The sequence below is a fragment of the Pristis pectinata genome, chromosome 4 (assembly GCF_009764475.1).
Source record: "Pristis pectinata isolate sPriPec2 chromosome 4, sPriPec2.1.pri, whole genome shotgun sequence".
Classification (NCBI taxonomy): Eukaryota; Metazoa; Chordata; class Chondrichthyes; order Rhinopristiformes; family Pristidae; genus Pristis; species Pristis pectinata.
In genome coordinates, this window is record NC_067408.1 from 47,997,668 (window position 1) to 48,023,016 (window position 25,349).

The following is a 25,349-nucleotide window of genomic DNA, read 5'->3' on the forward strand; positions in this document are numbered from 1 at the left end:
AAGTTAAAGCATATAATGTTGGGAGTCATGTATTGGCATGGATTGAAAATTGGTTGACATAGTAGAAACAGGGTGAGAATAAATGGGTCTTTTTCAAGTGGGAGGCATTAACTAATGGGATACTACAGGGATTATTGGCTCTCCCTCAGCTATTCATAATATGTGTTAGTGAATTAGATAAGAGAACCATATGTGGCATTTGGAAGTTTGCTGATGACACAAAACTAGGTGGAGGAAGCAGAGAGGTTTCAAGGTGATTTAGACAAGATTGAGGGAGTGTACGAAACATCTGATGCAGTATAATGTGACATTATCCACTTTGGTTGGTAAAACAGAAAAGAGAAGTATTTAAATGGTGTTAGATTGGTAAGTGTTAGTGTACAAGTATACTTGGGTGACCCTATGCATTAGCCACAGAAAGCAAACATGCAGGTACCTTGTTCTGAACGGCAAAAAGATTTGAGTTCTGGAGCAGGATGCCTTCCTGCAATTATACAGGGCCTTGGTGAAACCACATGGAGTATTATGTTCAGTCTCCAGAAAGAACACACAGAGAATACTGTAGAGAAATGGCAAGAGGCATTAAGGAGATGGGAGAGCAGGGAATGTGGTATTAAGATAGCTAATTAACTATGACCACATTGAATAGCAAAACAGACTTGAAAGGCCAAATAGCCTTCTCCTGCTCCTAAGGCCAGACTAACATTGATGATGGAAAATGCATTGGAAAAAAATTCCAAGGAGCATGAATCACTGCTCAAAGAGGTACTAGTTATTCAAGGACAATCTGTTTGATTTGTAAATGAAGGCTGCATCTAACAAGGTTAAATTTTATGAGTTGTGTTCTTGAGGACTGTACATTTGATATAGTCTACATAGTCACGGCAGATTGAACAAGAAATTAAAAGCTCATGGGATCCAAGGGAAAGTGGCAAGTTAGGTTTGATATTGAATTATCAGTTTATGCACCCTTGTTATTGTCTTCTCTAGTATTCAGAAGTAAATATCTGTTAGGGTGATGCACTAACAGCCTGGTTCTCCAGATCTTTTCATCTAATCCTCACCCTATATATGTTAAAAGTTGTTTGGTGACCACCTCCTGGAACGTCCTCCCCTTGTATTGGTAAGATGTTGAGAAGTACTGAGGGACAAGAACCTTTGGAGTGCATGCCCACAGATCCCTATGAACAACAAGACTGGTGGTTAAGGTAGTGATGAAGATAAATGGAATACTTGATTTACCAGAAGGGAATAGAATACATGCGTAGGGACACTGCTAGAATCGTATAAGTCGCTAGTTAGGTTACGGCAAGAGTATAATTTGGTACAGCACTACAGGAAAGTAAAATCAGAGAAAACCCTGAAATGTTTTAGAAGGGATTGATCATATCTGTGAACCCTCTTTGACACAACTTTTTAAGATCTTTCAAACTTTTAACAATTGCTTCCAACTCTTAAGAAATTCAGCTGTGACTCCAAAAGCAAATTTTGAAATATAACAACGAAAAAAATCATAGACCGGATATCTGGCAGGACAGTTTCAACAAACTGGCCACTTGGTTTCTTGCTTTCTGATTATCTTTTGTTTTTGAATTTGTTTACATTTTTTTTCCAATCTAGTAGGACCTTCTCTGAATCTAGATAATTTTGGAAAGTTAAAATCCAATATACATCAACTGTCACACTAGTCATTAGAATGACATTTGGATGAAATCTATCTGGAACTGGAAACTTGTCGGTCCACAGCTCTAACAGTTTACTCAGTATAATGCCCCGATGATTGGAACTTTCCTGAATTCCTCGCACCCAGTTCCTGATCTATAGATATTTTTGAGATATTATTTGTAGCAGATGCAAAATACCTGTTTGATTTATCTGCGATATCCTTGTTTTCCTTTATTAATTCACCAGACTTGCACTCTGCAGGAGCAGGGCTCACTTTAACTTCTTGTTGAATATCAGCAGAGGATCTTATTATTTGTTTTATAATTTTGGCTAGCTTTATCTCATACCTTAATATTTTCCTTATTAATGTTTTAGTCATTCTCTGTCCTTTTCATATTCTGCCCAATGTTCTGACTTTCCATCTGTCTTTGTACAAATGTATGCTTTTTATAAGTTTGACACCAACTTTTTTAGTTAATCACAGATGCTCAGTCCTTCCCTTGAAATTTTGCTTTCCTGTTGGATTGTCTTTTCTTTGTAATGAGAAGGATCTTATTTATTGTCTGCCACTGCATCTCGACTGACCATAGCCTAGTTTAGCAGTTTACTCTGCAATTGCTCTGTTTTCATGTCCTCATAGTTGCCCTTATTTAAATTTAGAATTTTAGTCCTGGTCTCATTCTTCTCTCCCTCAAAATGAATGTAAAATTCAATCATGCTGTGATCTCTGCTAACTTAGGGTGCCTTAGTGATGAAGCCATTAGTCAATCTCATTGCAAAATGCTGGGTTTTATATAACCTGCAGAATGTGCTGTTCTGTGATCTGAGCAATATTGCATCAGCTGTTAATTAAGCTTCTCTCACTTTGCCCATTCACACCAAAGCCACAATAGAATTACTCCTCCATCTTTCCCTTCCTCTGATAATACCTTTCACTAAGGAAATAAATCTCTTCATATTGTTGTGGTGCAAAACAATTCTTTCCCTTTCTTTAAAGAAATGCTGCGTACTTTGTAGATGAAACGATCTGGTAATCAAGCTGCAAGTGACAATTCCCATGGTTGTGTCAAACTGCCTTATAGTTGTCAACACAATTTCTCTCAACTGGGCTTTTGCATGAAGAGCTTTATGGCAACTGACGTACCCTGGTTAGAACATGGATGAACCTTAGTTTCTTAGGCTTTCCACTTCCTGGGGTGGAGGGGGGGGGGACAGCTATTTTCTAGGTCTTACAGGAGGAGGGACAAGGAGCGGCTTAAAATCTATACTCCCCCTTTTAACCTAGGGTCTTCAACCTGAAACATTAACTCTGTTTCTCTTCCACAGATACTGCATGACCAGCTGAGTCCTTCCATCATTTTCTGTTTTTATTTCAGATTTCCAGTATCTGCAGCTTTTTTTTTAAACTGTCACTCAATGGCAGCAGATGGGAAGAGAGAAGGCCGTAGTGCCACTCGGACAACACCATTCTTTAATTGATGCGGTACTTGAAATGGGATAACTCTGAGCATGCTTTCTGAATACATTGAACACTCTTGCAATGCATGCTATATGCACATAACACCCCGAAGTTAATTTAATTTGGACGGACATTGGGCAACAGCCCCATTATCATTAGGATGTCTAGTCACCTGAGGAAAGTGAATTGTTTGTGTGTATGGCCGGTTGGTATTTAAACAAATTTTTTATCTCATAACTATAAGACATCAGGCTGCAAAAAAAACCCCAATAAGAACTAACAGGCTCACTGAGGTTATTTTTTTCACTAAAGAGGAGTGGGAGTCTGGAACTTAGTCTCTGAAAAGGCTTGTGATAAAGAATACATAAATAAAGATATACTCAATATGCTAACCAGCAGTACCTAACTCCTTAAAAGGAGCATTGGCAGATATCATTAAGAGTTAATACACGTCTTTGTTTGTTGATTGAACAAGTAGGGTTTCATTGTTAATGGAGATCTCTGGATAACCTGCCCAATAACTTAACATCAAATCAGTGTTCCCTATCAGGATATCTCAGCATTTTAAGTATCGCACCTCTCTGTTTCCAAATGAGATGTGTGGAAGCCTTTTTCTGTGTAATATTTCATAGACTATTAAAAAGTTAGAAAGAATTTTGAAAATTAAAGAGATCAAAATTTTGGGTGAACCCATTGCTATCCATAGTGAATTTTTTAATCGTTACCACTGCAGCAAGAGGCCTGCTGATAATAACTCTAACCACAATTCTGTGGAGGAGATTTTTTTTTGTAAAGAAGAATTACTACATTGTTAATAATATTTTACATAAACTCTACCTGATTTTTGTGATCCAAAGTGTTCCTTGTCTAACATGCCTGCATGTCCATGGCATCTATCTGTCCATATCATGCTAATGTTGCATTACATTTACAAAAAAAAAGTTGCATTCCTGCCTTGAGCTGCATATGCTGGTATTATGGATAAGTGTGTACCTGCATTTTTAGATGTTTACCCATCCTGTAACTTATCTCTGTAGTACAAGTTTGTTTATATTACATAATGTACTTCATAGTCTGTGGTATCTGCTGTCTAGGAATAGATACAAGATTTTTGTGGATTTTTCTTTCATAAAATAATGTATACTCAAGTGGAATGATATTAGAATAATTTGACTATTAAGTCATCCAGGTATTTTAATGTTAGGTGATCTAACACAGTGAACCAAATGGTTCAAAAAATGAACTACTTCAAAACAAGGCTTTGTATACAATAAAATGAGACATGGCTGCTGAATTGATTTTTTTTAAAGATAGCTGTCTCACCCATCTCCGTACTCTTCTACAGCAACATTCCCTACCAACCCTGCACAGCCTCCATCTAACCCAACCACTACCATATACATGCATGCCAACATTTACGGTGTTGCAAATTTATGGCAGTCAACTAAATTCTGTTATATCTTTGCTCTTAATTTTTAGGTCCACAAATAATTATCACATTTTGTATGTTTATTTTCATCTAATATGGTTTTAAAATGATAAATGTTCAACGTTTATATCTAGTGGCACATGAGGGAGTTAGGAAAATGGGATCCTATTTTAGTTTCTGTCTTTATGTTACTTATCTTTCAGGTGCACTTTATATCATCTTCAGGATATTGCTGACAATATTAGGCTCTGATATCCCAGGAATAGAATTTGAAGTACTCAGTGATCACTTAAATCTTTGTTTTATCTTGTTCTGATTGACAAAAAATCATCGTAGCCAGCAGTAGCCTTGATAGAAAATAGGAAATTCAATTTGTGTAAGAGATGTAATTTATCAGTGATATGATTGTTTTGTATAACTTCATTGGTGATATGTGAAGAATAACCTTGTATGAATTATGAGGAATATAACTGGTGAGAAAAATAATGTAGATACTCCATTTTTAATATCTGGTTTTGTAATTGTGCATTTCAAATAGTCAGTAGCACTACAGTTTGTTAGCCATTTGAATTGATAAATTGGTATTCCACATAGAATTTTATTTTTTTATTAATAGCATGTTTAGTAATATTATCTTTTCTCCTCATAGGATTGGAATCAGCACAACAATAGTTCAACACACAGACGGCTTTGTGACCTACTTGTGGAAATGTATGGAGTTTTTTGATTGTTATTGATATTATACACTATACCTTTACTAACTTACATATTTATCCACGACATTACTGTTGCACTTGGTGATTAGTAATTAGTAAATAAGATGTATACTAATATGTTATATTGCAAGAATGTAAAATGAAGGTCTGTTAGAAAGTTGATTGTAAGCATTTTACACAGTTGTTCAAGGTGTTATTCTATATCCATTTGCAATATTTGTTTAATATTTCACTGTGTTAAAGGTTGGCTGCAGGTGATTTATAATTATTTAAGTATTAGCTCTGAGTATCTGGTAAAATGCTTCTAATGTTTTATTTACAGTAATAATTGAGGGTTTTGTTCTATGATTAATTATGTCCTCATTTCTAGATACCCAGAATGGAACCCAGATGCTTTCCAACCTCAAATGTAAGTATTTATTCCTTGTGTTCACAAGCATTACTCAGTATGTGTTTAGCCCAGTTATTGCTGTGAAAGTATTGAGGGAAAGGTGTATTTAACCTCTCCTGGATTGTAACCCTTCCTTTTTTTTGGTGAAACTAGATAAATTAATGCATTATATAGTGATATGAGCATTTCACATAAGTTATCTGGGGCTCAGAATCATCATGGTGGACTATCATTACAAAGCATGCCCATTGGGATGATTTCTGTTGCAGGGCACTGTCAGTATAGCGATCTTTCCATATCCTGGCTGTTTGAACTTCCATGATTCAAATGGTTTTGACCTGCAAAGTGCTCATTATCTGGCATTTCTCAGCATAATAGTATTAGCCAGCATTTGCATTTTCATCCCTTGAACATTCAATAATTCCTGCTTGCTGAGTTGCACTAGGAAATCTTTCTAGCAATATGCAGTGTTGCTTTTGTGTGCATCAGCTGAATAGGTAGGCCATAACTCATGGAAAAAAAATCCCAATCTGTTTTCTGTTTGTATGTAGGACTCTTACTGCAGTGTAAACCAAGCAAGTTTAGGAAAAATCCCTAGTTAAAGTAAAACACAGAAAAACAAAAGAAAATCATTACCATATACGTAATGCAATGGATCACTCTTTGTAGTGGATTGAAACTATGGTCCTCACATCATTTGAACCAATGTTCTGCACTGGGGCATTCGCAGACAAAGCTAAACATGAACAATAACACTTGTTTTGCACATGCATTCATTTCTTCATGAGTTAATATGTGGGAGTTTTTTTTTTAAGGATTATAAGCAATCATAATTAAAACATTATATGTTTTTATGCTTTTGAGCATGCTTTAATGTGCAGGCAGTTGGTATGATTAGATTTTTTTGAATGATTATTATTTTTCAGACACTATATAAAAAAAAGTCAAAATATTTGATACGTACTATAATATAGTTTATACACCTGAAATAGCTGGTACAATTTTCAACAGAATGATTGGATTCAAATAGCTTATGCTGCAGTGCATTTTGCATGTAGCTAAAATTGTTTATGGGCAATGTATATAAAGAAAAATGGAATTTAGAACAGCATGCACTTAACACCTGTTGGTCATTTGTGGAACTGATTTTAAACCTGTTTGCAGAATTATCAAGCCATAGATTCATTTCGTAGCTAAATGTGAATCTGTGTTCCAATATTTGCTTTAATTACATTATATCTTTAAAGTTCACTGTTTTGTTGGCTGAAGTTAGTTTGTAGTTAATGCTTTTTTTTCCATTTAAAAGAAGGGATTGCAAAGCTAGGTGAATTGTTTATTGGTAGCTGCCTTAACCAGCCATTAGCCCCACTTCAATTTTTCAACACATCCAGTTTAAGAAGTTCAGAAATTATATTGCATAAAAACAATAAATGTATATTTTTTCATTATAACTACTTGTTTAAGTATTAGAATTAATGTTGGAATGTCATTTCAATTGAACTTAGTTCCTTATTTGTGTGTGAACTCTGTAAAGTCCTTTGTGTTATTTCCAGGGGCGATCCACTTGTTCTACAATCAACAAATCTGGCTCCTGGTATTTTGGGACCCCCACCATCTGGATCCTTCCTGACATCCAACAGAGGGCTAGGAGGAATGGAATCACATGGGGGTAATGATCTTCAACTCTTAAACTACATTTTAACATACTATAATTTTCAGTACCACATGCATTGCTGGAAACTGTTGTCCATTGTTGTATACAATTTTTAAAATTTATTACCACTGCTGTAGGATATTAGCTACCATTTGTAGAAAAATAAATGGAAAACTGGCAATAGAGAAAAGGGGAAATAAGTATGAACACCAGAATTTCATCTTGATAAAACTGAAGTAGATGAGTGATGGCAGATTAACCAATCTGAGAATTTATTTGATTGATGATGAACCCATAATTGTAGGATTTTATTCCTCATTAGGGAGGAGAATGCTGGTTGTTCAGAATCTGTCACTACTGCTAGATAATTTTAGCTTCCTGTCAACTTCAATACAAATCAATGTTAAGTTACGTAATCAAAGATGACCAGTTTTTAGTTTGTAGAAAACATTTGCTATTTTGTGGATGCATTTCTTTGAGGAACCAAGAAATTAACAAGACAAATGCATTTGCCCTTTCATTCCCTAAATCTCATTGTATCAGTCTCTAACTCTATTTAGTCTTGCTAGTCTGTAATGATGCATTTTATTTAAATACATAAAGGAAGGCAGACTCTTTTTTCATTTTAATGTTTTGAGCCTCTTCTGTCAATCTGAACATTTTACTATATATAACTTGCCTGGCTCAGAGGAAAATGGCTTATCTTGGAGCCCAGTCATCTCTGTCCTATGATGTGAAGGATATGGGCCAAATGCAGGCAAATGGGACTAGCTTAGATAGGAATCTTGGTCGTTATGGACCAGTTGGGCCAAAAGGCCTGTTTCCATGCCGTATGATTCTATGACTCTAATTGCAGGACAGGAATGATGTATACCCATTTATCTTAATCAAAAAATCATCAATTGTCTTTTCTCTATTATATGGTCAGAATGGTGTATCTACTGATAACTGAATTGCATAGTGTTCAGCTCCATTTGCAATTCCTGAGATAATGCCAACACACTGGAAGACATGGACGACAACTAGGCTCGGGCTGATGAATAGCAAGTTAGATTTGTGCCACACAAATGCCAGGCAAAAACAAAATAATCCCTCTGAAGTATTCAGTGACATTGCTATCTCCCCTGCTGTCAACGTCCTGGGGTACCATTCATCAAAAACTTAACTGAATGTTGTAACTATGCAGTTAATGTCATGTAATACCGGTATTTGAGTTGTGATGATTGACATAATTTGCTTTGATGGCCATGATTTTCAGCAAAGCCTTCTACATTATGCTGCATTATTTCAAGAGTAAAAATATAAATGGTGATGAAAAATGAAAGAATTGAGTAGAAAACAAAAGAGTAAATATTGTTTGATTCTTTCTGTTTCAGCATCAAATAGGAAAGGTCCTATGGATAACAAGCAAGGGAACAATGTTCAGAGGATAAAGAAGCCTCTCCGAATGGTTAGTGTTTCATACTCTTGTAAACCATATTTTAAAATTATGTACATAAAATCTAATTTTATGCAGGGCTTAACTAATCATATTATAGATTAGCAAAATTGCAACCTTTTCAGTATCTGTAGCAGAGTTGTATGGAGTTAAACAAAGTAGGTATAAGTGAAGTATCTGTAGTTATCAGAAACATCAATTTGCATTAACGTAGATACATAATAAAATACCCCAAGGCACTACACTCAAGCATTTAAAAAAAAGAACGTAGCATTAGCTACGTGAGAAGTTATTAGGACAGATAATGGTGCATGCTAGCTTAAGGGTAGCAAAGTTTTGGATAAGCTGAAGTTTATGGAGGGTGTAAGATGAGAACCAGGCCAAAAATGTTTTGGATTGGTCAAAGAAGTAACAGAAGCATGCTTGAAGGTTTTAGCAGCAGGTGGGATGAAGCATGGATAAAGTTGGGCAGTTTTACAGGTGTGGAAGTGGGTGATTTAGTGATGACACAAACATGTGGTTTGAAGTTTTTCATGAAATCAAATAGGTCATCAAGGTGTCTGGTTCAGCCTCAGAGTTGCCAGGTAATAGAGTTAGTCGGATGGGGATGGGATGGAGAGAATGGCTGCAAAGATGAGGACTTCAGTCTTCCCATTGTAATTAATTGGAAGAAATTTCTGCTTATCCAGTATTGCTTGTCTGACAAGCAAAATGGCTACCTAAGGGACAGTAGAAGAATCAAAAAAAAATCTGGTAGAGTTGGTTTTCACCAGTGCATTCATAGCAGCATATATATAGAATACGTTGGATGGAGATATGAGGTTGCCTGTGGACCAGGGTTAAGCTTCTGATACTGGGGGGGGAAAAAAAAAGTCTGAAGTTGAGACTGAGTAGAAGTTTGGGATGAAGAAAGATAAAGGTGAGTAACCAAGCAGCTTACCAGTACATATTCGTGGATAGTTACTGGATATTGTTGGCAAAAAAATTGTCACACATTAGTCCTATACCATCTCCTCAATAGAATTGTCCATTCTGTCTGAAAGAATATTAAGAAATGGAGAGTTAGAATACTGCCACCACAAACTAAACTGTGAATGCATTCTTCTTTGTTTGCATTCTTCATTTTCAACAATGGGCATATTTTGCAGGAAAGATGTGTAAATTCTGTCCAAATATGTAAAGCTTAATGTCTATTTTGTGCTGATCAATCCGTATGTGTAATAAGGTACTAGAAATGGTATTAGTATATCTGATGTTTATTTTGTTAAATTTATAGGTAAAGTATCCTGTATATATTTTTCAAACTGAGATAATTTAATTGAAGGCTTTTTTAAATTACCTTTGAACATCACCAAGAAGGCCAATGGATTGCACTGTTCCATTTATTATAAATGTATTGTTTAGGGGTCTTGGAAAGTAAGGAAAATGAAGTAAATTTATTTCATTGCTCAAGTAGCAAGGATTATCTCCAAAGATATTTAAACAAGAGCAAAATAAAGAGGCTTTTAATGTAGATTTTGCATTAAATGCTTTCCTATCATATTGAATAAATTCAAATCTTGTTAAAATCTAAGTCTAGAAACTAGGATTACAGTTTGATAAATCAATATTAAATTGAGAGGTTTCAAATTTAGGAAAAAACAGATCACGATTGTCTGTCCAAATTGAAAATGCTCTGACTGTCTATATTAATGATACGGTTTGCACATCTAGTGTAAGATTAAAACACATTGCCTAAGAAGTACCTTGTGCTTAAGCAGTACATAGATCTTGGAAAACAGTGAGTGATCTAAAAATTGCATTGCATTGCATTGGGAAGCATAATATAAAATGAGATTGTTGGTTTGCGTCTTGGGAATGAATAATTGTCACTGCTTGACCTGGGGAATACTTTTTACTTCAGGATTATGAATTGACTCAATGTGCCATTGCAAATATGGGACATTGTTTGGCCGAGTCTGTTTATAAACTGGAATGGTGTGTAAATTAGCATTACGCTGTACTTAATCATAATGCATGTCTTTTGCTGACAGTTTTATTTTTCTCTTTAGAATGTAAATGATGAGCCTGGGCGAGTGGTTCACATTAGCGAGTTGCAGCGAGGTAGATGTATGAATCGTGACTTAATCAAACTGGCTGAACCATTTGGAAAGGTTACCAACTATTTGCTAATAAAGTCAAAGGGTGAGGTAAGCACATTGAGTGTGTTGCAAAAACAATGACATTATATTAAAGTTAACAATGTAATAATTATTCTACAATTGCATGTGTATTATGTTCATATCACAAACTAAATTAGAAAAGAATGATTCCCTTAAGAGATTTGACCAATAAGACCCAGTGTAATAACAAATGAAGAAAAGCTGTTCAGTTTGTCAAAGATTGGATTTCTCATCCTCAGCATAACCTGAGTGGCTCTCAACAGTTCTGCTGGGAATATCATTGTTTTGTGTGTAAGGTTGTTTCTCTACAATAGAATCCCTTTCAAAATACCTCTATGCTAATTCTAATACATTGATTGTGATTTCCTTTTTTCCTCTTTACATGATACTTGCTATTAAATTTGACCTAGTCATGCTAAACAAAAAGACAAGTGATTATTAGCATTTATTTGCCATTAACATTTGTGTTTTTAATTGCAGGGATTTGTGGAGTTGGCCTATCCTGAAGCAGCTCAAGCCATGGTGAAATTTTACCAAATGAAACCTACTTTTGTGGATGGCAATGTCATTAGAGCAGAACTGTCTCAGAAATATAAAAAGTTAACAATAAAGGTACTTTATGGACAAAATAGTTACTTAATCGGTTTCATTCATATTTGTACAGGTTTCCTTTTCGAGTTTTATTTGATGGAATTCAGAACACTAGAAACAAGTATAGAAATGGCAGAACAGGGAGCAGTCCAACAACTTTGAAAGGGAAACAAGAGTATACAATAAGAGTAAACAATAAGGTCTATGGCAAGAGAACCACTGACATAAGACCTCACAGTTTATCAGGACTTTGTAATTGCAGTGTGCAGTTTTAAAGTTCTGAAAACTGCCTTGTAATTAAGTCATTTTTATTAATTAATTCTGATGGTTGAAAATGTGCATTCACTATGCATTGATGCATAACATTTCAGGTTTATTCATTCACCCATTGCCCTTTTCCTTCTTGGATGGCTGAGGTCATTTATTTGGGAGATGCTATTGGCATAATCTAGACAAGTAACTATAGTGTATTTTGTGATGGTATGCACTGCTTGGTGTGCCAGTAGTGGAGCGAGTGAATGTTTAAAATGGTGGATAATGCCAGTCAAGCAGGCTGCTCATTCCTACATGATGTCAAGCTTCCTGCATGTTTGTGGAGTTCTGCAAGTGGAATATATTTTATTATGCTCCAGAATTCTGCCTTAAGGATGCTGGAGAGGCTTTGGCATTTCAAGAGCTGAGTAATCTGCTGCAGGATACCCAGCTTCTGAGTTGCTCTTGCAACCAAAGTATTTACATGCCTGGAGCAAAAATATTGCAGTTATTGGAAATTTGAAACAAAAACAAAAAATGCCAGCAGCGCTCAGGAGATCAGGTGGCATCCATGGAAAGAGAAACAGTCAACATTTTAGGCGAATGACTCTTAATCAGAACTGGAAAAGTGAGAAAAGTCTGTTTTAAGTTGCAGAAAGGAGGAGGGGTTGCAGAGAACAGAGAGAATGTCTGTGATAGGATGCAGTCCAAAGTTGTTAAGGTAAGTGTTACTCTAAATATTGACAGAGACAAAAGAGAAAAGAAAGAAAGGTACAATCCAGCAAAAAAAAAAGCCTGGTTACCTAAATGCATTGACGGGAATTAGACCAAGCAGTGTTTAACTCTTAGGGATGCCAAAATTGACGACTCTATGAAATTTCTGTTCTTTGATAAAACTGAACAGCCAAAATGTTTCAAAAATATTCCCTTCTTTTGTAGAGGCTTAATTTACTATTTAAATTGGGGCTCTTGAACATCTTGTATCATTTTTGGGAAGTAGGATATCTGGAGTGAAATGTGAAATAATTCTGGTAAAGTTCTTTGACAGGTCTGAAAGCAAATACTGTTGTTACTCTGAGCACTTGGACAACTGTGGAACAGCTTGGGAATTAGTAATAAGGAATCATAACTTAGGGCTTTACAAAAGTCTACTGGCATTTATTCAATGCCATATTGAGGCAATACCGGCTTCAAAGGTTTAATGAATATGGACAGAATTGATGCAGTGTCACCAGGTGGCATCTGATTTGCTTTTGGCTATTTACCTCGGTGCTTGCTTGTGGCAGAAAATCCACAGAGTAAGAATGTCCACATCTTTATGAAAGTATTGGTCCATTTCAGGGCTCTGCTCCAGTGAATTAAGGTCCTTTCATTTCCAAGGGGAGCATATATTTGCAGCAGCTAGCTACCTCGTACTCCTGCTGAGCTCAGCTAAGTTCAGGAGCACGAGATAGCTAGCTCTCTCTTGTCAACAATGGACATTCAGAACAAGCTGATTTCATTGAGTGTGTCCCTAAGAAAGCTTGAGATTATGTTTTAACAATACCTTTCTAGGTAAATGCTTAATTGTGGAGTGTTAAGGAATGTTGCAGACAAAATATTTAATTTATAGACAACAAGGATTTCTTGTTGCAATAGGTTTCTTCTTTGAAGGTAATTCTTTCTGCTCCTGCTTCTCTTAACGGGCCTCCTTCTGAGCATTTGTCTCTTCTTGAGTTGATAACGTTGCTGCTTTCCACTTGAAGTAGCATAAGGTAATGGAAATATATCACTAACTGGAAAACATAATTCGACCAGTCAGTTAATTTTTGTGTCAACTAATTCTGAACATTACTGAACCGTAAAAGAAGTTTTAAAAATTTGGACTATAGAATGAAGTCTGCTCCTTGAACATTCCCACTTAGAAATTTTTCACTGGCAATGTATCAAATGATTATTTGTCTTGTAACATAATTTGCGGTGATGGTGCTGTGACACAACAAATTACCTTTTTAGTCTTAAACTTGAACTTTTGTGAGTTCCACATTTGATCAACCACTTATTTACAGTTCTGGGGCTTAAAAAATAAAAAATGAAGTGCTTTTGTGTTATACTTGAATTGCCCCCAGTTTATATACTAGGGATTATGCCATTTAAATGTTCTTCCCTCATTTACCTGTAGGGCAAAGAAAGTGAAGAACGCAGCCGAGTGGTCCACATCAGTAACTTGCCTTCTGTTGGCTACTCTGACTCAGAAATTGTGCGCCTTGGTACACCCTTTGGCAAAGTGACCAACTACCTACTGATGAGAGTTAAAAATCAGGTACTGAAGTATTTAAAATGCTAGTAATAATGTGAAATACTTCACCAACAAGTAGTTTCATTCATGGTGCAGCATATTGGTGCATTTTCTAAGGATTGGGTTCAGTTTGAAATATTAACATACAAAGAAATACCAGTGAATTTCACTAACTGGCATTGCAGTGAGTGGCAAATTATATTTCAATACTTACGTAATTTCCACAAAATACAGAAAACACTGATCTCTCGCAGACTGTCCTCAGAGTTGTGCCATGTTGTAAATTTCCTGGTTTTGCTCCTTCATTTTATTAACATTGATTTGGTTTGAATCATTCAGATGGTAAATATTCAGTTTACAGTGGTATTTAGTTTGATTCAGTATTTAGTTGCTATTTCGCTATTTCAGGGCTTCAGCTGAAATGGTTATTATTATTTACAGGGTGCATTTTAATTGTAAATTTTGTGTACAATGCACTTGGCTGTCATCTAAGTGATTTTTGTTTCATTTTTGGAAATAGTCAAACGCTTTGAAAGGTTGACATCCATTGCCTTTCAGGTGATGGTGGCTGCCATCTCAAACTGTTGCAGTCTATGACATGAACAATGATGTAATAATAATACAAATTCAAGTCAGAATGAGTTGAAGCTTGAGGAGGGAATTAGATGTGATGTTGTCGTAGATCTACACTGTATTTGGAAAGTGGATGCTGTAGAGAAAACTATCAAATAGCTTAAAAAATGATGAATGAGTGTTAAGTGAGCTGTATATTTCTGCACATAAGTTTTGCTGTGATGGCCTTAGCTTTTTTAATGGATTGTTTTCGAGGTTGTTTTCTTGTCAATATCAAGGCGTCTATAAAAGATACTTCATCTTTCTTTTTGTTTCTCCATTTTTTATTTTTGATCCATGGCAGTTGATTTACCCTATCAGTACTGTTTAACATTGGAAAATACAGCTTCACTGCTCCCAGTATTTTGGAATGAATTGGTATATCCAGTGTACTTAGATACATAATTGGAGCATTGACATCTCAGTCATATGGGCAGATGGTTGTTTAGCAAATGCTATTGCAGTAACCCATGAAGAATGCTATCAACTAGAAGGCAATTAGGTTTGAGCAATAAATGTTAATCTTTCCAGTGTTGTCTACATCACAGGAATGAAATGAGTCATTCTTTGGTTCTTAGATGATTACCATTTGTATCCTCAACCAAATTGCATCCCAAAAGTATAAGTATTTAAATGCAGCTGATGAGTAAATGCTCTCAAGGTGTTTTATGAAGAACCCTTTAGGAGACTTAATTGAGGTATGTTTAAACAAAATTGAGGAGCCTAGGTAGAGTACAAAGAAAGGATTTGTTTCCCTCAGCACAAGGGTCAAAAAACAGAGGACATGGATTTAAAGTAATTGGTGGAAGGATGAGAGAGAAGATAGGGAAACTTCTTTTCACCCAGAGCATTGAGGGGGTCTGAAACCCACATTTCGTGGAAAGTGGAAAAGACAGAAATCCTCATCTCATTCAAACAGTACTTTGTGTATTTGCAGAGCTATGATCTGTAGGGGTTGGGTTGTATGGATCTTTTTCAACTGGAGGTGACAAAATGGGCTGAATGGCCCCTACCTGTGTCATGAGTTTTAGATTTCATAAGGCTAAATATTTATTACAATTGTGTAATGCCTTAAAAGATTTGATTGAATCTCTGTTTAATATGAAGATTTTGAACAGAGTGGTATGTGGGAGGAATACCCGCTTCACTGTTATATATAGTTATTTCTAATTACTAACTTTAACTTGTAAAAGGATTTGAGAATAAGAGTAAAAAACGACTTCCTCTGATCACATGCAGTCTCATCAAGGCCCTATGTAGAGTATTGTGTATAATTTTTGGTGTCTTTATCCAAAACAATGATGTACTTGTTATGGAGGGAGAGTAGCAAAGATTCAACAGGCAAGTTCCAGAGATAGCAGATCTGTCATGTGAGGAGAAGTTGAGTAGGCTATGTCTCTATTCTACAGAGTTTAACAGGATGAGAGTTGATCTCATTAACACACTTAAAAAAAAATTAGAATGCTTGACGGTGCAGATACAGGGTGGACGGCTAAAACCATGGCTAAAAATCTAGAAATTGGGGCCTGTCTCAAAATAGCTATTTAAGACTGAAAAGAGGAGAATTCTTTACTCGGGTTGATGAATCTTTGGAATTCTCTGCTGCAGAGGCTCGATCGTTGATTACATTCAAAACAGATTTCTGGATGTTAAAGTAACTATGTGATATAGGGATAGGGCAGAAAAATGCTAATGAGTTGGAAAATCAGCTCTGATCTTGCGCAGCGATGGAGCAGGCATGAGAAGCTGAATATCTACTATTTATACTTATATTTCCTTTAAAAGCTTGTTATACTTTTTTGGATTTCTGATGTGATGCAGAACCCACTAATTGAATTTAGTCTTAATTATGCTTCCTGATGATCCTTGTATGAATTACAGGTTTTCCTAGAAATGGAAACACACCATATAGCGATGACCATGATTGAGAAGTTTAAGAAAGTACCTCTGATGTTCCATGGCAGAGAACTGAAAGTATATTTGTCTCAAAAATACAAGAATCTTGTGTTAAGAGTAAGTCATGTGATTAATGTGAAGTCTTCATAAGAAGACAGCCCAGGCAGTGCTCACACTGCTTTGTTGCTATCTAAAAGTAATCTATTAAATTGTATTGTTATTCTGACATCCTTCCGTTCACCAAAATACATTGAGTTATTACTTGAATAGAATCAGTACTGTTCCATGAAAAGCCAGTAAAGTGCTGAATGGTAATTTAAACAACTGAATGGTTTTAGATACATTCACAATGTTTTGACCAATTAGTCACTGCATGCACATTGGCCACCTTTTGTCAAAAAATGAAAATTACTGTTAAGTTTTATGTAGGATGTCATTCTTTTAACAAACCAGTAACTTGAACTCTGTGGCAAGGAAGTTCCCATTTAAATACGTGTTATGTATTACAAATTTACAATTTCCTTTTGCATGCTTCAAGAATTATTGATGCGACCAAAAAGGGACTTGATGATTTTGATTCCTCTTTCAGAAACAAGGTAGGGGTGTTGACGAACTGCTCGGAAACAGAGAACGGGAAAACCGGTAAGTTGTGCACTTAAAATTGTAAAAACTGAGAGCTGTTCAGCTGATTAAAATTTATTTTTGTTTGAAGATGATGCAATAAGGCTGCAATTTAAGATACTTGCATAGTTTTAGCCATAAATAGCTATTGAGAAATGTAAGCAGAGGCATCATATCTACAGTTGGTGATTTGTGCTGTGGCTTTCTGGAATATCAATTTAGTTTGCTGCATTGGTGCAGGAAGTTAACCAGAAGCTTTTTAATTTCTCCAGAACCAAATTAAAGGAGGAGAAATGTGCATTCATACAGTGCTTTTCATAACATTATCTCAAACTACTTTACAGCCAATTAAGTTATTTTGAAATATAGTAAAAAAAAATGTAGGAGCCAATTTGAGCACAGCAAACTCTCTTAAACTACACTGTAGTCCCAAATTTTTATTTTGCTTGAACCTCTGATCTGGAATTTGAACCTGTCATCCTTCTGACTCATGATGAGAGTGTGAAAATCAAAGTTGTTATATCTGCCTCTGTCCCTGACTTCTGGCCATCTTTATTATAGACTTGCAGATACCACCTTTGCCATAGCTTGTTTGCAGCATGTGAATAAGTAGGAAAAGCAAAGAGAGGGAGGAAAAGTGAAAATCTCTCCTCATTTGCTATTGGCTTTCTCCCAGCATTCGGTAATTTGTGTTCACCATACCTTGGGTCTTCTATGAGCAGTATTCTGTCTGAGGTGGAGTGAGTAGGATAATTTACTGTGTGATGAACAATTGCCTCTTGCCATTCTTATTCCATTAGCAATCCTTTGAAACTTGCCCTGTTCTGAACAGTAGTAAATCAAATTTGGACCTTTATGTTTACGTATTATTTTAGGATTTATTTATAATCTTTAATGGAATTCCATTTGCATTTCAGGCAACCTTAACACTCCATTTGGGTAATTATATAAGAAAAAATAGTAGATCATTTAGCCCCTTGATCCTGCTCCATCATTCAGTAAGATCAAGGCTGATCCACTTATGGCCTCAACAACACTGTCCCATGCTCTCCTTGTACTGCTTGACTCCCTGGCTGTTTAGATGTCTTTCAGTCTCCTCCTTGAATATATCCAATAGCTCTGCTTCCACAGCTGCCCAGGGTTGAGAATTCCAAAGATACACAATCCTCTGAGAAGAGTTCTTCCTTATCTCGGTCTGAAACGGGCAGCCACTTTGAAACCTTGTCCTCTGGTCTAGCTAACCCAGCCAGAGCAAAGATCCCATCAATCTCTCTCATACCCTTATATGTTTCAATAAGATCACTTTTTTTTCTAAATTCTAATAAACGTGGGCCCAACTTGCTTGATCATTTGTCATATGTCAACCCCTTCATCCCAGGAATCAACCTATGAATCTTCTCTGCAAAGTCTTTTAATGCAAGCACATCCATCCTTAAATATGAAGACCAAAACTATATACAGTGCTCCAGTTGCAGTTTCACTAACACCTTGTAAAGTTGTATCAAAATTTCTCTATTTGGTATCTTTTGCAATAAGTGTCAACATTTCATTAGCCTTCCTAATTGTTTGCTGTATGTGCATGGTAACTTTTTCTGTTTTATGTACCGGGACCCCCCAGATTCCTTTGTACTGCAACATTTCATAGTCCACTCTGTTTAAATTATAATTTGATTTTCATTCTTCCTTTCAATGTGGTTAATCTCCATTTTCTCATTTTATACTCCTTTGCCAACTTCTTATCCAATCTCTGAACCTATCCGTATCCCTTAGCAGGCTTTGTGTCATAATCATAACTTGCTGACCCACCTAATTTTGTATCTTCATCAATTTCTTTTTGTCCAAGTCTTCAGTATAGAGTAGTTGTTGATTGACAATGCAAAAATGAACCATCCACCCTCTTTGTTTTCTGTTAGTTAGCCAGCCCCCTATCCACACCACTTTTATCCTCAACCCCATGCACTCTTGTACAGTGACCTTTTTATGTGCCACATTATCAAATGTCTTCCAGCAATCCAAGTGCAGCATGTTTACTGGTTCCTCTTTATCTACTCTGTTATGTTAATAAAGAACAAGAGGAAATTTATCAAACATGATTTCTCTTTAATGTGACTATGTCCAAAAAAAAATCTATTCCTGCTCCTATTTTTTCATGTTTCAATCTATTGAATCTTTCCTCCTAAGGCAACCTTTTCATTCTAGAGCTCCATAATCAAAATTCTGTGATTCAAAGTTATCTCTGATTACAAACAAATGTTATACTATTCTGTAACTCATTGTGTTAGAGTTCTGATCTTTTTCTTTAAGAGAGCACAAATGGTTTGGAACTTGTATAAATATCTGAAAAATACTTACATTCTCATTTTATCGGTTTGATTTCAGGAAAAGGGGTCGTTCTCACAGTCCTCCTTCTAAAAGAGCACGGTCCCCTAGCAATAAGAGAAAGGCTCAAGAAAAACTGAAAAATTCTAAGGGAACTGATCATGACAATACACAGATGGGCTCTCCTTTGGTTGAAGAAGGGACGGATCAAAAACAGGTGGAAGGAGCGAATGTTGCAAAAATAAAATCACCAGGTGGCCCTTCTGCAGGCACTGAGAACTGTGAGGAACCTGATGGGTCAGCAGACTTACTGTTGACCTATCACGAGTCAATGAACATTGAATCTGAACTTAGCGGTAGAGAGGGTGATATGGAGGTGGAATTGGAAGGAGAAATGGAAGTTGGGCACTTCAATGAAGGTGAAGCTAATGATGCAGAACCAAGCTCTCAGACAGCAGCACAATTATCTGAAAAGGTAGGCATTAGAAGTTAAGAAGGTTGGAGACTTGCAGCCATTATACCAGCAACAAATACTTAGGAACTCTCTAATTTGTAATTCACTATCATAAGAAGGAATATATAAAAGAAAAAAATGAGTGGTTTGTGAATTCATGCCTTATTTTAATTTCACTGGTTTTGAATTCTAGTATACTGATGGGGAAATGTTAGTAAAATGGTAGGAGTATGCAATATTTTGTAATGGGTATGAAACAGAAGACCCAGGTTGCTGCCTGCTCTCAGCATTTGTGATGCCCGCCTGCCTATGATGATGTGATCCAGAAACAGAGGGTAAGCTTAGCTGACCCTTCATCCCCAAGTCGCCTTTGTGACTTGAAGTGGGTTGCAAGCAGCGACTAGGTCTCGGGCAATGAATCCTGAGATCCTGCTTCCAAATACTTCAGTGGCATTAAGACTGCTCGCTATTCTCAGTGGCTTTTGATCTGCTTTTAGATGTCTCTGATAATTAGACACATTTAAAAACACCAAGTAGGCTTGAATAATTTTTTAAATAATTTTCTAAAAAATAGTTTAAGCCCAGGAAATTAATAAGCCCACAATGATAAAATAAATATAAAAATAAGTAAGTCACTTACATTCACTTACCTTTTACACAGGGCTGGTAACTCCATTTAAATGCATACATTGTGCTATTCATAACAGTCACTACTAGCATAAAGGCCCTATGTCCATTACATCAATGCTGTGCTGCAGAATTTGGTTTGGAGTCCTGCAGGGATTGGGAAGGAGTTCATGTGCACTGCAGGTGACCTCCAACCTTTTCTGATTTGCACGCTGCAATGTGAAGTTGGGGAAGAGAGACAAATGGACAACTGGTGTTGCTAAGAGTAAGAAATGGCCCAGAGTCACACTTTACATGAAATAAACTTGTTAAAGGGCCTATTTCCATGCTGTATAACTCCATGATTCTAAACCTATTTACTAAAAAAAAAGTTACTTAACTCTTCAGTTTCTTTTACAAGTGCTACTGCAACTGAAGAGTCTGGAATGAACTGCTGCCCCCAAGCTCCTTAGGCAAACAAAATTGTGGCTGAAGGTGTTGAATCTTTTTCATGTACCCTTTTGCTGAATACTGCTTCATCTCCTGGAGGATGATACAAAGAGCCTTTTCTGTTTGGAAAAACTAAAGCTCTTTATGGTCACAGTTTTGTATCATACTTAATTTTGGGGGGAAATATTTTAATTTGTTTACTTTTGTAGTTACTAAAATTTAATTCCAATAAATAACTATGCGCAGAGTTTATAGATGATTGCATCTTTACAGGACACCTTTGCGTTATCACTTTTGATGGTGATAACTCTGGTTCCATCTGAAATGCAATTGCATTCAAAAGCTTCTGCCCGAATTTCCCATTGACCACCAGTGTTGAAGCCGTTCTGGAATATGTATAACAACATATAAGCAAGCTCTAAATTCTATGCAATCCTCCAATCTGACAGGAGATCATGCCCTAATTATCTTTATTAATCCATTATTTTATTGCCTTAATTAAAAACATTATAGTAGCCCAGAAGCTTTGGCTACAGTTAAACATATCCATAAGTGCAGCTTCTATATCCCATTATGAAACATTAAGATTTTATGAGCAATATTTTGAAATTTCCCTTCAGAGATCAGAAGGCATACATTGTCCAGAATATACGGAGGAATTCTTTGCCCTGGATGAGGTGGATGATTCAAATGCTGTTCTTTCGAAGAAAGTAAGATCTGTGCAAGGAGACAAAGTAGATGCTAACTTTGTCAAAGATGAGCAAGATGTCAAAAGTCAAAGTTATGATGCAAGATACAGCATGGTTGAAAACACTGAAGTTGACGCTCAAGGTGATGATGAACTAAAGATGAGCAGTCCCACAAGTGCAGAACCATCAACTGAGCAGATCCAGGCTCTCTCTCCTCTACCAGATGAATACAAGCTTGGGCCATATAAACCCAACAATCCTGTAGGTAAGGTGACAAAACATTTACATAAAGATTTCAGTGAGCTTTTATTTTGACTCTCATTTGCTTTGCAATAATATTCCATGCCAAATGGCATTTTGTAGGTTTCCTCAGATTAGGTTTAGTTTGTTTTATTAGACTATATTGTTCTAGATGTTCTGACAACAAAAGACAGAGGTCATTTAATTCCCTTGAGCCTGTGGCAGATCTGGGACGTAACTACATGTACTTTATCCATCTTTGTCCCTCTGGTTAACCAGATGAGTATTTTTAAAAAAGTACTTCCATCAAGCAACAATTGCTGTTTGTGGAAAGGAAGTTCAACCACGTGTACATGTTCCTGACATCACACCTACAAGGCCCAGGTCCAGTTTTTAGTCATTGTCACGGTCTTAGATTCCTCAACCACAGAAATACTTCCTTTCCATCTACCCAATTAGTTTCCCTGATATTTTGAAAACTTTGGTTAAAGCAGTTCAAAATGTTATATTTTTGAAGTAATAAAATACTTTATCCCTTGTATTTGAAATGGGTATCACTTTGTTAAATATATGTTCTACTCTAAGGCCATATATCCTTCCTATCATTGGTATTCTGAGTGACTCACAATTGCTTGGTATGCCAGGTGTTATGTAAACAAGGACTTTGTAGATCTGCAGCATCAGCTTGTATTTAGCCCACCAGATATTAAGGTTTTGTTCAGGTTATTAAGGTTACTTTAACATTTTGTTTATTTTTCTATAGCTTTGTGATACTTTAATGATCTAAGTTCATGGACCACAAACTCTTTTTGGACTGTCACTGTTCTTAACTACATCATTTAGCAAGTCCAAAATAGATTACCTCAGATTTACCTGCATTGAACTCCATTTACCATAGTTTTGCCCTTAATCTATTCATTTCTGTTTCTATTTTAATGTTCCATCAATATTGGCAAACTTGGATAAGTGGCATTGTTTGCAATGCTACATGGCTTTCTATCCTATCATCTTTTCTCAGGGTTTGTGAATGTGGTGAATATGGTTGCCCACCACATGCAAGACAGAATAATTGTGATTGGACGGTGATATAAATGTGATGTTTCTCATTTAATTTAGCATCTTTCACATTTTCTATTTTTGCTTCCTATCACTTGAACATTCTACAGGACCTTTAGGCTTTTCTTACATTACCCAAGAGCTACTCTTTGTGAGTTAGCTTACGCCATGACTACAGGAAACCACTTGTTTATGGTGACCACACTGTCTAGCACTGAGGCCAATTATAACCAGTTTTAATGGATCAGTTGCAATTGGGCATCGTCTTGTTCAACTACCCACCAAGCTTTTAAATAACTGCTGGCAGGTTTAAATTCTTTGTGATATGATACCAAGCAAAAACCCAGTTACCTCATTTTCCCCTGCTATTTTTGGATTATGACTGACTTTATGACCCCAACAATATAACTGTCAAGGTAGGTAGGTTAGGTTGGTTAGAATATCTTGTAAACTGACCCAAGGTTTATCTTGGACTACTTGAAATGGATGGACTGTTACTTAACCCTGGATCCTTTTCTCATTCTGTTAAGCCCTCTTTGTTATGCTTTCTTTATTATAATACCTTCTAACCAAGTTCTTAAAAATCCAAAAGCAGAATACTGCAGATGCTGGAGTTCCAAAATTAAAAACAAAGCAAACGGGAGTACTTAGTCCGTCATGCAGCATCTGTGGAGAAATTAAAGCTTATCAACCTGAAGCTGTACAGATGCTGCCTGTTCTCATTAGTATTTCAGGCATTTTCTCCTCTTATTCTTGAAAATCCAGATCCCCAATGATTCTGCAGTCTGAACAAGCTGTACTCATTGGCTGATAAAAATTGTTTGAGATCTTTACAACAATAGAATCCAGTGCCTGTATTTTAGATGATATAGCCATACATCAGGGAACCAGTTAATTTCCTGAAGGCAATACCACATTGTAGAAATGTTAGAGTTTTTGAGCATTGTATTTTTCACAAACATTTTACCTCATGATGTATTTCTGAGTTAGCTACAAAACATACTAAAGTTGAACATCAGATTCATCAGTATACAGCTTAAGTAAAAGGCTAAGCTGAGAAATATAGCAGTAGGCTCAAAAGCATCAACTTACCCATTCAAGAATTGAAACAAGGTTCATTTAAAGAGCTTTTCAGTTGTAAATGTTTTCCTTTATAGTTCAAAATGTATCAGCCATTAAACTAAAGGAAGTGCTTGTAAAAGAGAATCGTACTATTAGTGCATCATCTTTTGTCTGGCAAGACACCAAATAACTATTAAGTTTTGTACTCCTTATGCCTTACCTATATAATTAGCAACTTGCATTTTCCCCTTGTTATTTTAATCATATTGGTCCCAATAGCTTCTGGGAACTTGCAAGTACTTAATTTGAATGTTTCTGGAGACTTCTGTAAGACTGATGTAGGTTCTGTTTGTTAATGTGATACATTTGCTATGGACTGCACCATCACCTTTACAGGTTCTATATAAGGAAAGGAAATTGAAGGATCAGAAAGACTATGACACACTATGCTTTATTTCAGGATTAGATTATGTGGTTCCAAAAACAGGCTTCTACTGCAAACTCTGCTGTCTCTTCTACACCAGCGAGGAGACAGCAAAGCAGACTCATTGTGGCACCATTGAACATTATCAGAGACTTAAGGTAAGTTTGATTTTTTTCAGGTGAGCAGGTTTTGCTATCCTTCTGTAACCATCCCTTTGTCACTTTTTCAAAAGAAAAGTCTCTTGTTTTGCAGGGATAGTATTCATTATGAGAAACACATATTGGAACATAGAATATTGATCAGTTTGTGTTCTCAGTAGTGCAGCTTAGCAAGGAGCAAGGTTTAGTCATCTCAGGATGTGAAGTACTGCCATCTTTGATTGTACTGATGTTCTTGAGAGCCCCTCTGAGTTAGGCCTGTAAGCCAGCATGAGTATGTAGTTGTGCATTGTAGAAAGGGGACGGTCAAATTTGTAGTTTTCATCAAAAATAAGACAGTAGTCAGTCTTTGTATATGAAGGATAATGTAGTTTGAAAACTGAAAATTCCTCTTAATTGCTAGTTCATTGTTGTCTTTAGCAGCTTTTGGTTCAATATTGTTCTAGAATCTACACTGCCGCCTGGGTTATTACATTTATCCTCAACAAGGGGTAAACTGACTGCTTTAATTTAGCAGTTCTTATCCTTTGATGTGAAAAAGATTGACACAATGAGACAATGATTGAATCATTGAAACATCTCAGGTGACTCAACATAGTTTGCCTGATTTTATGCAGTTAGAATTGTTATGACATAGGAGGCCATTCCGTTTATCAAATCCATGCCAACACCCAGAAGAGAAATCCACTCAGTCCCCTTTCTCTGCTCTTTCCTGTAACCTTGTGAA

General features: G+C 36.2%; 1 protein-coding gene across 5 annotated transcripts in view; it reads left to right on the forward strand.

The window, feature by feature from the left end:
- LOC127569244 (matrin-3-like) overlaps positions 1-25,349 on the forward strand; it is a 55,263-nt gene that overhangs the window by 24,483 nt on the left and 5,431 nt on the right. For 2 of the 5 annotated variants that reach the window (XM_052013685.1, XM_052013687.1), the window contains exons 3-15: positions 5,203-5,264; positions 5,640-5,678; positions 7,214-7,329; positions 8,691-8,764; positions 10,804-10,941; positions 11,395-11,526; positions 12,407-12,478; positions 13,919-14,059; positions 16,529-16,660; positions 17,133-17,185; positions 19,544-19,958; positions 21,614-21,947; positions 24,501-24,622. In XM_052013685.1, the coding sequence (XP_051869645.1) occupies positions 5,203-5,264; positions 5,640-5,678; positions 7,214-7,329; positions 8,691-8,764; positions 10,804-10,941; positions 11,395-11,526; positions 12,407-12,478; positions 13,919-14,059; positions 16,529-16,660; positions 17,133-17,185; positions 19,544-19,958; positions 21,614-21,947; positions 24,501-24,622 (1,830 nt within the window). The remainder of the gene's footprint in view (positions 1-5,202; positions 5,265-5,639; positions 5,679-7,213; positions 7,330-8,690; positions 8,765-10,803; positions 10,942-11,394; positions 11,527-12,406; positions 12,479-13,918; positions 14,060-16,528; positions 16,661-17,132; positions 17,186-19,543; positions 19,959-21,613; positions 21,948-24,500; positions 24,623-25,349) is intronic. The other 3 variants (XM_052013690.1, XM_052013689.1, XM_052013688.1) reach the window with 2 other exon arrangements.